The following is a 15,847-nucleotide window of genomic DNA, read 5'->3' on the forward strand; positions in this document are numbered from 1 at the left end:
TTCTGGGGTTCTCAAAGCATTTGAGAGTGTGGCAGTGTGGCCACTCATGTGGCAGTGACCCTGTGCCCCAAACATGTCCTAATTTGGCAGTTCCTCACCATCTGAATTATTGATATATTTGTGCAAGTCATGTCCTGTCTCTCATGTGGGACTGAAATGCTGATCCAGAACATTGCTGTGCACTAATAAGCCTGTGCCCCAGTGCAAAGCTGTTTTTCTCTGCTTTTTTTTCTCTGCAGCACGGTAACATGATGATTATTAATCCTGACCATGCGGTGCTGAGAGGTCCCACTCACACTGAGTGTTGTATAACAGTGTGGTAAACAGCTGAGGAAGGCCATGGAAGGCAGTCAGCATCCTAACAAACCAGCAAGGCCAAGGAATTTGCCCTGCTAAGCAGGCGTAGGAGGAACCCAAATGAGGAGATGAGGACAGTCTCCACGGGCTCTGTAAGCAACCAAGTTAGAGAAGTTAAATCCCATTCATGTAACCCTTAATCAGCGGGGTACAAATCACCAGGACTGGACGACACCATCCATGTCCTTGAAGGAGCCAGAATGCACAACTGCTGGCCAAGTTCCCCACCTCTCCTCACAGTCTGGGTGACTAAGCATAGGGGATTTGCCAGTACCCCATCTCCAGTGGGGACCCTGGCAACTAAACCCCAGTAATGACCAGTTTTACTTCTTTTGCAAAGCTGTAATGACAGACATTTGGCCTAAGTCTGCTTTTCATGTACGAGTCAGGCACATCTCTTTGAAATTGTTTTCTTATCGTTCCCTTTGTTCTTTTGCACTTACCATTGATGTTTACAGCTGGCAGCACTATAGACATCTTTGGTCTCCTGGTCTTGTTATGTGTGGTAGCTGGCAGTAACAGGTGGTCCTGGAAAACAGCAGAAAAGATGTGTTAAATCTACTCTCAAAGTGGAGAGCTGGGAAAATGCCTTTCCATTCTCTCTTACTGGCAGTCCACACGGAACTGTTTACAACAGCTCAGAAAATTCATATTGTTGAGGGAGTCTTCCAAAAGTCACAGCAATTGCTCATGCTGTGTAACCAAGAAGAAATCCCTACTGCATGCAGCAGAACATGAAAAAGCCTTGATCATGTGGAAAGAGATAGAAACTACTATTAAGCCCTCATTCAGCAGAGTGCTTATGTGTATGATTAAAGTAATTTAACTTGACTTCAATGATATTTAAACATGTTAAGGACCTTGCTGAATCGAAGCTTTAACTTGCAGAGCTGTTTACTTTATATGTAAGTCATCTTGCTGTCTCTGTCAAGCTCTACAGCACGCCTCGTGCAGCAGGACTGCACTACTGCTCAGAGTTGGGATGGGGTGTGAAACACAAGCTCTGCTGACAAAACCTTCCAGGGAAGCTGGATGGTAAAGCTGTGCTTTAGTATCTTATCTTTAGTGGGTGCTGCTGTAAGGCAGCAGTGTTCAAACTGACTACCCTGGCTCTGACAGTGGAAGCTGCATCTGGAGGAAATGCTCTGGATACGGACCTGGCCTGCAAGGAAAAATGCAGCCTTTCTTCAGGGTTCTCTTGCTGTGCTGAACTCAAGTTGCTCAACTTGCAGCCTGGAAAAATATGGTTCTTCCCTTACCAATGGAACTTAAAAGCTCTGGTCCAGGCATCTCCCATATTATTAAGCCAGTTTGATGTTCTCCTTTCATGCTTTCCCATGCTTTTTCCACACAAACATCTCATACTTTTGGGCAAGGTTATCTTTTTGGCAGACTGAATGAGACTTCCTTCAGGACACACTAATTTATTAATGTCAGGGTAACTGTAATTTTGCCATTTTAAAATATAAACACTACACTGTTATATTTAAGATTCGGGGAACTGAGTTACACATAAAGTTAGGTGTTAAACGTATCAAGATATTCTGTAAATACATTGCAGAAATATCACTCTCTTTTTTTCCCATCAAAAATTTCCCCCCTCAAAACACCGAATGACTGACCATGAGAAGAAAACATTACTTAAATAAATGTCTGCAAAAACCATTTTGGTACCAAAATTATAAAACCACTCTGGTATAATTCTCAGATCACATATGTAATTCCCATTTCACTTCTGAACCACTTAAGACAACATTCACTAAGACAATGAACCTTACATAAAAACTGTTCTCGAAATCCAACGTTCCCAAAGGAACAGGCCAAAGATAAGATGTTCATTAAATTACATTTTGTAAAAATGCCCTTGTCATGATTTGATGACTATTTTTAGCAGAGCTTAAAAAATGTTTATACTGTTTGTTTTTTTTCTTTTTGAATGCTTCTGATAGTCCACATCATCATTACCTCCCAAACCACAAGTACTGCACAGATGATCACCTGAGAGTCATTACAAGCAGCAACTGCTTTTTGCTAACCTATCTGAAGATTGGTGCATTAATTTACACTGCCTTATAATGGCACCTTTATTTACTCTATGTATAAACTGTATTAAGAACTACCACAAGGACTTTACAGCTGTATCCAAATGTGCTTTGGAGTTGCTGCACAACCTCTGAGTGATTCAACACCAACTCTGGAGAAGACAGACAAACAAAAAGCTCTAAACCCAGACTGCTCCCAGGAGCTGATGTGCAGGATGCACAGACTGTCTGGAAGCTGCCCAGCTACAGTGAGATGTTTTACAAATCTGGAATTGGTGAAATGTATCTATCTCTCTAATCATCTTTATCTTTAATATGCACTGTGACAATCAGTGCAAACTTGCAAAGTTACCTAACTACCCTCACTCTACTTTGAAGTCAAAAGGGTATGCTGCAGAATATCAGATATTTTGACCACAGTTAGCCACCCACAACATTCTCAAGCCTGAAAGTCTTCAAATAGTCCAAACCTTTATTTGAAAGCAATACATAATTAATTCTATGCCACAGAAATGAGTGTACAGATGAGTGATTTGAAAGAAATTAGACATTTAGAAACATAATTTAGAATGTATTTCTAAAATGTCCTGTACTGTTCTGAAGGATGCTGAATTGCATCCCAGAGGGGGGTGACACTATTACTCATCACTAATTTTAAACAGTAGGCAAAAACCCCCCCCCTAAATTAAAATGCTGTTTGTGATATTAACACATGGTATAAAACTGAAAACGAATAAAAGCAAATTTTGCAAGTCAGCATCTGGCTCAGGAGCATGAGTGTCAACGAGAGGCAGAGTAAGTCAGAACTATTACCCAACAACAGATGGCTTTGGCTGGGACCAGGAGTTACACTCAGACGACAGTTTAAACAGACAAAGCAGACCTGAGACTGCTGGCAGAATGACTGGAAAAATATCAGCCTGGAAGAATATTCCAAACGAGCCCTTGCTTCTGCATTGTCATTTTGCTTTTGATCATCTCTACAGCTCTGTGATACTGAAGCCAGATGAGATGGTCTGACAGATAAATATAGACACAGATACTAAAAATCCAGCCACGAACACATTACCTTCATTTAGTAAGTCTCAACAACACATGGAACTGCAATAAGGATTCTGAGGTTTCTTGCATATCACATCAGTGTTATCAGGACTCTAGCAGGAATTAAGCTTTAGAGCCTCATGTATCTCTAACCCCTACAGCCAAAATGGCAGTGGAAATCCTGCTCCACTGTGCTAGAATATTCCAAAAGTCCTGCTGCTCTTGCAGCTTCAGCCTCAGACTCATGACATGTGGTTTGGTACTCAAAGTCCCTCCTACCTAGATGCATGAAAAGTTGCAGACATTTTAGCTTTTATTAAAAAAACCTGGTTTTAACTCCTGTAGTTTAAGGACGTAAACAAAACATCATCACTGCATACCATGAGGTTTCATTAGAGGAAAAAAATACTAGTCATGGGTCTTTTTGATTTCATTTTGTTTCTTAAACTATCATCACTTCTAAGCTGGACTCTTGGCTTTTAAATTAGTAGAACTAGCAATGCTGCTTGTTTTGGCTTTTGCAATGCATATCCCATCAGCCACAGCACCTCCCAGGGAACAGTCCTGCACCTCCTCCATTCCTGTTCCATTGTGTGACAGAAACACATAGGAATTAATCCTCGCAGTATGCCCACGATGGAGGAAAATATTACAGGGACTGTTTGGAGGAGAGGTGCACGCATCTGAGGGAAGCCCGCGTGACACGGGACACAAAGGAGCGGATTTCCAGCCCCGCAAGGCTCTGCACTCTCAGCATGAGCTGTCTTTCCTCCTGTCCCAGAGGTTACTATCTGTCAAATCAATTCCCCCAGATTTTTCTTACCTTCTTAGCTGTTGGGCTTAGGTATGGGTAAGTATTTTTCAGAAGGCTTTTCTGAGGTCTTAATTAACGACACTTGATGTAAATGTGCTTTGTTAGAGCATATTTAGCACATCTGCCTGTGTGAACGCTGCTGGTCGTGCTGCTGCAGGGCAGGCCGAGCCTCTGACCCTTCCCAGTGGCTTGGAGCATGTACCCTGCAAGGTACAGATGTGATCCATGCGGGAGCCAAGGCTCCAGGAACACAGCCCCCAGCCCACTTCCCACGAAGGCTTTGTCAAGATGTCCCAACGAGCCCTGCTCTTCGTTAAGAGATCCATCTCTGACAAACCAAGGATAATATTTTGCAAAAACCAGTGACATTTGTTGCTTTACAGCAATAAAAGCTCTGAGGAGACTGGATTAAAATACCAAAGGAAAACTTAAATGTGCTGTTCTGGCAATTTGCCTTGATGAGGAGATTCGATCTTTACCATTGCCTTGGAGACCACCTCCGTGCTAGAATATTGCAACCAACAAAGGCAGCTGCCAGAGCAGAGGGGGCAAATGGAGCCAGGCGCCTCGGCATGCCAAAGGGCACTCTGTCCAGCAGCTTCCCAAGGCTTCTTACAGCAAACAAACACTGGAGCTGGGCATTTTTTCATCTCTGTTTATGACTAAGAAGTCTCCCAGGGAATTGTGTGCCTCAACCTCTTCCAGCCTGACTCTTCCTGCTGTGATTCTAGGACCACATTACAGCCACCGCCAACCCAGGCTGAGGAGCTCCCCACATCCCACTGAGGGGACATTTTTCTTTAATGGCACTGCTTCTGCAGTGTTCAACATCTCCTGACAGCTTAAAAGATTATCTGTTAATCTGACCACACCTAGTGAACTCAAGATAAAGCAGATAGAAAAAAAGTGCTTTTTCGATCATACAAAAATTGTGCATCAAATCCATGCATTGTCTTTCGAATCTATTTTTTCTGAACCTCTTCAGGGATTTTGAGTCAATGACATGGCACTGGACCTTCTTTACAGGTATGCTTTTGGCAATACAAAGAATGTGCAACAAAAATGTGCTCTCCCAGGCCCAAAAAACTGCATGCTGCTTCAGAGACTCATCCAGAGTACATATACTCCAAGGAGCTAGACTTCTTAAACCCCTGAGCTGACAGAGCCCACGAGCCAGCTTTTTGTCCCACAAACAACAGATATAACACTTCTAAAAAATTTCAAGATCATTGTTTCAGGCTTTCTGCTGTTGCCGGAGATGTGATGCTTCTGTCCTGTTCCCCTACACAGACCACTGACCTGGCCCTGAACAGCATCACAGCCTTTGGCACACAACTCCTGGCCAAGAAATGGTACCTGAGAACTTCATTCTCAAGGAATCCAGGGCTGGATCTCAGCAGCTCTCCGAATACAAACGGAGGTTGTTCCCCAGGGAAGAGAATTCACCAAGGTGCACTCAGAGCCAAGGGGCTGATTCTCATCTACCCCAGCAGTTCCCAATACCGCAAAGAGCAGAGAGCACAGATCAGGATGTAAATGGGAGTCAGGTCTTGGCATTTCTGGTTTCCTCTGCCAGTTCAAAAAGGATGTGTATGAAAGTTTACAAATTTGTAGAGGAAATGGCTGTATAATTTCATTATGGATTAATTTGGGTGACGGCAACCATATGGTCCCCTGAGGTTACACCACACTGGAGGCAGCACTGGTCCATCTGAAAATGCTAGAAGTTCCTGAAACACTGCCTTCACTATCAGTGGATGTTAAACAGGGCAGAAATGCAGAGGGGAGAGTGCCTCTGGAAACACTTCTGACCCTTGTATCTGAAAAGCATGGGGATAGTTTTGAGAACAGATAAAAAAAAAGGAGAGGAAACCAATTAAAACCTCTACACAAACTGTGACTCATAGCCACCACTCTTTGCTCATCATATCATGAACTTAGTAAAGCTGACTTGTTTTTAAAGTTGATGCATTGAGTTTGTTTGCTTGGTTTCTGTGGTTCTTTTTTAAAGATAGACCTTAGAAATCCAAGGAGGTCTACTCACCTCCTCATGGATCCTTACAGGGAATCCATGACATGAAGAGTAGGGGAGCAGGTGAAAGATGGGATAATGACTGCAAGGAACCCACAGAAAACCCACAACAGAATTTCACACAGCATCAGCCTCTCTGCACCACTCTTGACAGCCCACCCTGAGAGGTCCCAGTAGCTTTTACCAGTTTAACAATAATCATTTAACTTGGTTTGAAATTGTACCAGTTCTACCTGTATTAACCTTGACATTAGCCAGCACACATTAACAGTTTGATTTTGCAGCACAATTAAAGAAGACAGTTTGCAATTGAGAATTTAACCCCTAATCATAGCATCTAATTACTTTTCTAGGTTTTAAGCCCATTTTGAGGGATGGGGAGAAGACTGTCCCAGAACAAGAAAGCTCCAAAAAGTGGTGGGAATAGAGATTTTTTTTCCGCTTTTATTTTTGTCAAAATTGCTCCTTTTCACGCCAGTGCTGTTCCAGTCCCTGTGTTTCTGTGCACAGGTGGTTTTTACAGCCTATACTTTGTGCACAGAGATGGAATGAAGTGAAGAGATATGATTTTTATTTAAGTGTTTTACCAGAAATAGCTCAATCCCACAGTCAATAAAATGTCCTGTAGCGTAAGATTACACCTTTCTGCCATTCCCAGACAAATTTTCATAAATAAAACCTAACTGCACTCTGGAACAGTTTCTAGTCACTGTCCCTGCAGAAGAAGGAGTTGCTATCCAGTTTAGTTTCCACATGAGGGACCTTTTAATGAAGAAGTCTTTAGCCTTTTATTGTAAATTGTGCTACTGCCAGATGTGATATGGCCTGGGCTCTAAAAGCAAACTAACTGGAAAGCACCTCGCTGTGAGTCAGAGAGCCTTGTGAAAATCCCAGAGACCTCAGAGGAATGGAAAATTCACTCTGTCACAAGCTTCCTCTGGAAGAGCTTCCCCCACTCCCTCCAAAGGCAGCACTGCTGCTTGTCCACGAGCAGGGCTCAGCTTTGGAGTGCTTTCTCAGTGTAAAGGAGAACCAGCAGCAAAGGATCTCTCCTGGATTAAGAACTAGAAAGGTTATGGAGACTACTAAGAATAACAGAGACCTGCTGGGAACTGTGTCCTTTGCAGTTCACAACCATGCAAAGCACTGTGGAGGTGCACAAAAGGCAGCTGTAAAGCACGTGTCACACAAAGATGGAAAATATTGATACACTATTCCGTTTTTCTATTTTCATGGCTTATAATCCCTTTATTCAACATACAAGGCTGAAGAGGAGGAACCAATTAAAACCTCTACACAAACTGTGACTCATAGCCACCACTCTTTGCTCATCATACCATGAACTTAGTAAAGCTGACTTGTTTTTAAAGTTGATGCATTGAGTTTTTTTGTTTGCTTGGTGTCTGAGTTTTTTTTTTAAAGGTAGACATTAGAAATCCAAGGAGATCTACTCACCTCCTCATGGATCCTTACAGGGAATCCATGACATGAAGAGTAGGGGAGCAGGTGAAAGATGGGATAATGACTGCAAGGAACCCACAGAAAAGCCACAATAGAATTTCACACGGCATCAGCCTCTCTGCTATCAGTCTTGAGATAACACTGAAATATGCTGGTTATCAGGTATCTATTGACTCTACCCAGTGGGCCTCTGAGAAGGCACTGTGTCTCCCTCCAGGAAGTGGAACATGAGCACACCTCCAAAGACACGCTCATTAACCTTCTGTCCTACTGAAACATCTATCTTCATCCTGTTAACCAAGTAACACCAGAGCTGCAAAATTACCAGCTTCTCGCAAGATCCCCATTCCTTTGCAAATCCCTCACTCTGGAATTACCCAAGATGAACTGCCTCATTTCTACCCAAGCTATTTGAATATCTTTTTTGACTTTGACATCCTAAATAAGAGGCACTAAATACCATCATCCTTGCCCTGTGGGTAGGGAATGCCCCAGGAAATCACAGTTTGCGGAAGATTGAATGAGGCACAGCAACTCCAGTCCAATTGCAAGAGAGAATGAGGTGAAGGCACCCCATTTGGACTTTATATCTATCATAAATGTACTTTTCCTTGTAGTTTTGACTTTTTTTTATCTGAATAGGAAGGAAAAAGGCCATGTGAACAAGGAGGGCACAGGACAGAGACTAGACAGAAATCCAGCCAATTAAACTTGTCTGCAGAACTGCTCTGCAGGCCCAAAAGTAAAGAACAATGCATGCATTTGCTATGATGTAATTTTGGTTTGGCAGCAGATTAAAAAAAAAATTCCTAAATGCGAAGTAAGAGGATGTGAGGGACAGAATTCTATGCTTAAGTAAACAGTTTTGGTTAAAATCATATAGGAAGGTTCTAAAGGACTTGAAAATGCTTTGATAATTTGTGTGTGTGTTATTTGTGGAAATTAGCTGAGTTTCAAAACAAATTGGAAAAGGTATGTCTATCTGACTCAGTTCTGTGCCTCTGTGAAAGGTAAAAAATCCCAGCTTGTACTGGTGGAAAAGTTCCTCAGTTATGTTTGATAAAGATCAAATTTTCTTCTAAAGGCTCTCTCAATCAAACCAGCATCATAAAATTAAAAATGTTTGCTTCAAATTACTTGAAAATAATGTTTCTCTGCCATCTTCTGTCCTTCCCAGGGGCTATAGGAGCACAGAAATGCAGTTTGTCTGTAACTCCCAGCTGAGTCTGTCAACTATCTTTGCAGATTTTACAAAGTTGTAAGACCCAAAAGGAATTAATTGTTTTATTACTACTACCCATAAAAAGAAATTCCCCTCCTTCTATAATTCACTGCAGCAGAGCTCTGCCTGTGCATAGCATCTGTAGGCTATTAGTTTTGCAACTGCAATCTGTAATTGCAAAAACATGTCATTTAGGTAGGGCATGTGAATCCAGCCCAGTAAAACCAAAAAGGATATAATCCAGATTCTTTGCTTCTCTCACAAAACATTAACCCAAAGTTGCTATACTTGTCACCAAGACCTCAGGTCTTCTACAGAAGACAAATCCTGGATTCCCAGAATTACTGCTCAGCTGGAGACTGCCCCAAAAAGCACAGCCAACCCGAACTGCAGTGGAGAATGTTACTATCAGCAAACACCATTTTTCTGCTGGTCTGCCTCTTGCAGCCCAGCCCCACAAGCACAGAGCCAGCCAGGGCATAAAAACGATGCAGTTTCATGGGCACGCTCCTTAGAGTGGGGCGTGATCTCTTCAGATCACATTCCCAAGAAACAGAAGTTGGATGGATAAAAAGAAATTTATGCCAGGCTTCCTCCAAATGCTGGATCAATGTAACACTGTGGTTCCAAACCCATTTGCTAATACAGCTGTCCTCTGCTTTCTCTTCCAGCTGACTTCAAAGCACAGTGAAGTACTAGAACGCTTTGATCTCGCTTTGTGGTGACATCTCCATCCTGAGAGCTCTTCAGAGCCCACTTGACAATGCCACAGCCAACCTCACTCACTGTCAGCAATAGCCTTCCTCCACACAGGAGGGTGGACCACAAGGCTCTTCAAGCAGCATTTCTAAGATCCATAAGGACCTGGGCTCAAATTTGGAAGTCTGTCAAGATCATACTTCTACCTCACCTTTTCCTTGTCTTGCGAACCGGCAGACCTCTCATGAAAAGACTGTATGAGAAAGATGCTGATAGCAATCAGGGTTACAAAGATACCAAAGATAGCAATCAGGGTTAAATACACATGAGAAGCGTTCAGGAATAGCTACACAAGTCCAGGAAAGGTCACACAGCTTGTGACTGAATGCTCTTCTGGCAGAACAACTTAATTTCAAAGCAGCAGAAAGGATGCCTTCTTACAGAGCAAAAATGCCCACACATGCAGACAGCTGGGAATGCAAGAGAACTTTAAAATCCTAACCAGAAACAACTGTTAAGTAGAGTCAAGACTTCAATCTTTTTTAAATCAAGGCAACTAATCTGATCACAGTGTGTTCATTCCTACAACACATATGGCACAAGATCCAGCCCTGATGTGAAGTTACTGTCTTCTTGCCTTCTGCAGCAACAGAAAGAATTTGAATCTCCCATTCAAGCTCCACACTATGTAAGACAGCTGCAAGCCAAGAAGTAGAGTACCTGCAGTTGTCAATGCAACAGACTCAGCATCTTGGACAGCTCAGCTAAAGAAGCTGAGACACTCAGAATTTGGACAAAATGCAGGATTCAGTCTGAAGGGCAACTTTCATTAAGTGGATCCAAACATGCTCCCAGGCAAAGAAAAATTATATATATGTTACTGGTGTACAGGTTGAAGATACATTTAAAGCTGTGAATAAAAATACTACTAGACTGCAAAACTCCATTTCACAGAAGCTGCTAATGATTCTAAAAAGTGTGCACCTGGTCCGTCATATGGCACAATAGGACCCAACTGTTCATCAGCCCAAAAACTGAGTGTGCACAGATGCATTTCTGAGTTGAACACCTGCTATTTACCTTAAAACATGTTTTAGTGTCTGCAAAGAGAACATACATGCCCTTTGCAGGCAGGAGATCAGGTACTGGATTCAGATCTGGTTTGAGGGAATAAAATGACAACTGCAGCGTACATCTCGCGGTGTGACATCCTCCCTTTCTGGATCCATGCGCTGATCTGTGATTGCTGCCAACTTGCTGGAAATATATTCACTGGGGAGGCTAAGCAAACAAACTGAAAGCAAGGCTAATGACAGGAGGGAATAAAGTAAGTCTAAATTCAGACCAAACCCAGTGGGAGCCAAATTCAGGGTGCTCCTCTCTCTTCTCCCTGCTGGGACAGCCCCAGCTTGCTGCTGCTTGTCCTTGAGTGCCTGTCCTGGTTTCAACTGGAAGAGAGTTAATTTTCTTCTTAGCAGCTGGCATGGTGCCTGTTTTGAATTTATGTAAGAATAAAGTTGATAACACTGATGCTTTGGCTGGTGCTGAGAAGAGCCTACCATAAATCAAGGACTTTTGGCTCTCCCATGATCTGCCAGTGAGCAGGTGCACTGCTGGGAGCCTGGATAGCTGACCCAAACTGGACAAAGGGATATCCCATACCACAGAATGTTGTGTCCAGTACACAAACTGGGGAGAAATGGCTGGGATTGCTGCTTGGGACAGGCTGGGCGTAAGTCAGCAACTGTACTGTGCACCACTTGCTCCTCTCCTCTCCTCTCCTCTCCTCTCCTCTCCTCTCCTCTCCTCTCCTCTCCTCTCCTCTCCTCTCCTCTCCTCTCCTCTCCTCTCCTCTCCTCTCCTCTCCTCTCCTCTCCTCTCCTCTCCTCTCCTCTCCTCTCCTTTTCATTATAATTGTTACTACTTTAATTATTATCATATTGCTTTTATTTTAATTATTAAACTGGTTTTATCTTACAAGGTGTACTTTTTTTTCCCCAGTTGTCCTCCTCACTGGTGGGGAGACAGGGAGTGAGCAAGTGGCTGCATTACTAGATGAGGTTAAACCATGGTACTGCCCAAGAGCAGACAGTGGCAGCTTGATTCTCATCTGCAGCCAGAGAGATGCTGCTTCTGAGACCACAGCAGATGTACAGGAAATTAGTAACAAATTTTTCCTAATTGTGGAAGTTGCATCAGTTACACAGAAATACATCAGAGGACTGGAAAGTCTGGGTTAGAAGAGTTTGTTATCCCTCAAATTCTTGGAAAAAGCAACTGGCCATGAGTTACGTTTCTGGGGATCTCCTCCTGCCCTCCATCCTTTAGCCTCATATGCTCAGGGTATCTGAATCTCCCTCTAAACCTCTATGAAGCTAACTCCTCTTCATGGAGATGGAGGTAATCACCTCCCAAGCAGCAGGAAGAAATGATGTTTTAGGTCACAGGCAGAAAGCGGTTTTATAAACACAGGCATGTGTTTATTACTTTTACTAAACTGCCTTTGACCTGGTTTTAAAAAGATAGGTCTCATTTGCATTGTCAGTATCTGCTGGGTAAAGTGGCTTTGAAAGCACCTTTCTATGGAACCTAAAGAATTGGGTGCTCTTTCTTCTCTACCAATTTCTCTCCTCTGATTATAGTACTGAAAGTGGTTTCCCCCTCCTTCCACATTATGTCAAAGTTGAATAAAATAATACCTTTATATAAATATAATCACCCACAATGCAAGTGCCACTGCCAAACCCCCAAGAATAAAGCAACATGGGACATAAGGAAAGAAACACACCCAGGTATTACAGAAATAAAAGCTCTTCTCAGTGAGCAGTCGGTTGCACTTTTGCCTGAACCCCCCAGATTTACCCAGAGCTCTGCAATGACTTCAGCTCAGACCTGGGTGGGTCTCTGCACATCCTGGCAGCAGGGACAGGCAAAGTTCCTGGGCTGCCGATGGCTGGATGGTGGTCTGGCACACTCAGGCCATGGCTGGGGCTCCAAATCCAAGCTGCCTTCTGTTTTCCCCAAAATGTTGGTGTACAGAAGACAAAGTTTTCCTATTAGGATGCAGTGGGCTGAATCCAAATTTGATGGCAGCGTTTTAAGCTGTGCAATGTGTATTGCATTCCAGCTGCTTGTTGGAAAGATGTTTCTCATTCTGCAGATCCCGGGACATCTGTATGGCTAAGGATTCATCAACTATTAATATCTTCTTCTAATTAAAGAGATATTCAATATAATGATGTTAAAGAAGTTATTGCCTCTGTTACTAATAATCTCAGTTAAGAGAGTATGAAGATGAACTTTCCTTTATTTTTTTTGCCCACGGGTTTGTATTTAGCCTAGCCTGATGAGCTTTCTCCTTTTCACATTTGTATCTAAGTTTCACTTCTAAATCTCAATTCTGAGTCCAGATTTTTTGCCAAATGTCTGCACTGTTTGAATTTCTAGTCTTGCTGAGGAAGACTTAAATCAGTTTTAGAACCAGAGATCATTTTATAAGGGAAAAAGGACTATAAACACTTAGCATTTCCCCCTTAAAAGAACCCCCTCAAACCAAAACAAGAAAACAATCTGATGGAAAATGGTCTTAAAAGCATCTAGAAGGTATGTGATTAACTCATACTTGGAAGCAAAAAGGATCTTGGATGCCTTACATTGAGGATTCTTCCTTAATCACCCCCAAACTACCTTAAGTGCACTTCAGAATGGCATAGCCTGAGCAATCTGATCCCCATGACCACCTAAAACAGGAGGGTTCCTTCTCCTTCCCTGCCATCCTCTGGCAATTGTCAGACTCTCCTGACAGTCCCCCAGATTCCTCAAGCTGTTTTCCCACCAAGACAATAAAACGGCCCAAGGAGGGATCTGACCAGAGTATGAACAGCCAAGGAACTGGCATGGACAACAGGAACCCTCCTTTCTGGTGGTGGTAAACCATGTAAATGACTCACTGGTCTTTACCCTCAAAAAGTCCTGGGATCTGCTCATGTAGCTAGGGAAGAAATCATCCAGTTTTGAACAGTGTGAGAGTACTACAGTGCTGTACAAGCCATCATACAAGCCACCTGTACTTGTCCATTGTACAGCTTGTAGAAAACAGCAGTTTCCATAGAAAAAGGCTTCTCTTGTGACAATAGTTTGCTTGGATCCTGGTCTGAAGCCTGATAATGGACAAACAGAGCTGTAAACTGGTGCATGAGCATCACACTCCTTGTCCATCTTGTGACTGTGCATGTGAGTAACTGCCTGTCTGCCACAGCAATTGAATTAGCAAGATCACAGGCACCAGATTAAATAAAAGAGAGGGAAAGGTCAGCTTTGGGCAGATAAAAACGTGGAGATTCTTGCTTGCATGCTACTCAGAAGACATGAGGCTATGGCTTTCAGGCTGGGCCTGGCTCTCTTCCTGGAGAGTAATATGTTTTCTTCTATCAGTACTTGCCAGTTCTCCACCACATTTAGAACATAACGACTCAAGCAAATAGAAGCCTTTCATCTCCCCACTCAGGGTGAGATCAATTTTTTCCAGCTTTAGCTGTCTCACAGAGCTGTCTGGGCTCCCTTGAAAACCTACAGAAGGAAAGGCACCTCCGGAAGGAAATCCAGTCCATGCAAAGGTAGGTGTTTGGGATAGGTGGGGAAAATTGAGAAGAGCTTTTCTGCCTCCATTAAGCAGAGAAGGAGCCGTGAGTGGTGCTTGAGAATTTGTGGTGCCTGTAGTCCATAAAGTAGCAACAACAATCTGTGAAATGATTTAAGAAAGAAGCCAGATGAAATGAAATTAAGGAAGAAAAACAGAAGTATGAGAGGAACACTGCAAATTAAGCAAACCTAAGCCTTTATCAGTGCACTTCTCACTTGACATGTGCCAATAACTTAAGACATCTAGAAGTACAGAAAAATGCTTTTGCCTTCAAGTGTTCTAATGGTGTACATTTTTCTTGTGGAACAAGAAGTCTCAAGCTAATTTCAACATTTTCTACAAATATTCTACAAAGTATGATGCAACTGTATCAGCTTCTGTGTAACCACAGAAGCTCTGTTTTCATAAATGTGGGTTTTAAAAATGAAATGCCCCATTGACAACGTTTCACCAAACCACTGGAGTTTCCAGCTTTTTTATTTCAAAATACAGGGGACTTTCAGGTCAAAGAAAGCTCTACCAGAATTCTTATCATAGAATAAAGATGTGAGAAATGATGCATGAAAGGTTTTAGGTGAGGACATGCATCAGTGTTTTCTTAGACACTGAGGGTACAAATAATAAGGCAAAATAATTGATTTCACTACACAGATAGCATCAATTGCACGGGCACTTTTTAAATCACCTGAATTACATATGAGCCCTCCCCTCTTTTCTTGCTCCTGTACTGGTTTTAATTCTACACAAAAAGATTGAACATCTTAGACACACCATGATTTCTGCAAAATTACAGAGGTACTGAGCAGCCTGAAGGCACCAATCCAAATCCTCTCTTCTAGCTGGAGGGTCACTCAGCTTGCCATTAACCAGTTTAATATGTGTAGTCACAACTCTCTTTATTACCTCAACTCATCAACAAAAATACCTTATCAGGCTCTTAATGTGCAGGTCTACAGAAGAGCAAGAGCCTGAGGCTACTTCCTCCTGGTGGATGTGTTCCCTTTCATTTCCATTCCCTCTCGCCCTCTGAACCTCTTCTGGCTCTGCAGAGCTACCCCTGACCCACACAAAGGCAAGTGAACTCCAGACAGTCCCCAGGCTGCAGATCATTTCCCCCTCTCCCTCTGATCCCACACAGATCTGTTTGTAAGCACACCAAGAGCACACACAGCCCTGTTAACAACTGCACATGCCATTACTGGGAGGGAAACCCAGACCAGGAGCACAGCAACACATCATCTGATGGGCCAGATTGAACACTGTAACTTCCTGCAAGCCAAGGCAGCTGCATCAGGGCTTTGTCAGGACATTTTCAAACAGAAAAAGTGCTACAAGGAGGTAGAGGTGATTTGTAACAGAATCGGACAGAAGGTGCCACAGCTGAGGTACAGGGTCCTGGTTTCCTTCTTTTAATCCACACCAGTCTTGTTCTTAGATGCCTATTTCCTATGAGAATTAAGGTACTGGAAGTGACTTTTACAAGCAAACAGGTAAATTCTCAAATCAACCATCAAGATTTGGAAAGACTAAGTCATAA

The 15,847-nt window shown here is 42.8% G+C and overlaps 1 protein-coding gene across 3 annotated transcripts in view; it reads right to left on the reverse strand.

The window, feature by feature from the left end:
• The window catches only part of ATF6 (activating transcription factor 6), a 74,428-nt gene that overhangs the window by 17,873 nt on the left and 40,708 nt on the right, over positions 1–15,847 (reverse strand). For all 3 annotated transcript variants that reach the window (XM_069022674.1, XM_069022673.1, XM_069022675.1), the window contains one exon: positions 801–885. In XM_069022674.1, coding sequence (XP_068878775.1) covers positions 801–885 — 85 coding nt within the window. The remainder of the gene's footprint in view (positions 1–800; positions 886–15,847) is intronic.

The sequence above is a fragment of the Aphelocoma coerulescens genome, chromosome 8, assembly GCF_041296385.1.
Source record: "Aphelocoma coerulescens isolate FSJ_1873_10779 chromosome 8, UR_Acoe_1.0, whole genome shotgun sequence".
NCBI lineage: Eukaryota > Metazoa > Chordata > Aves > Passeriformes > Corvidae > Aphelocoma > Aphelocoma coerulescens.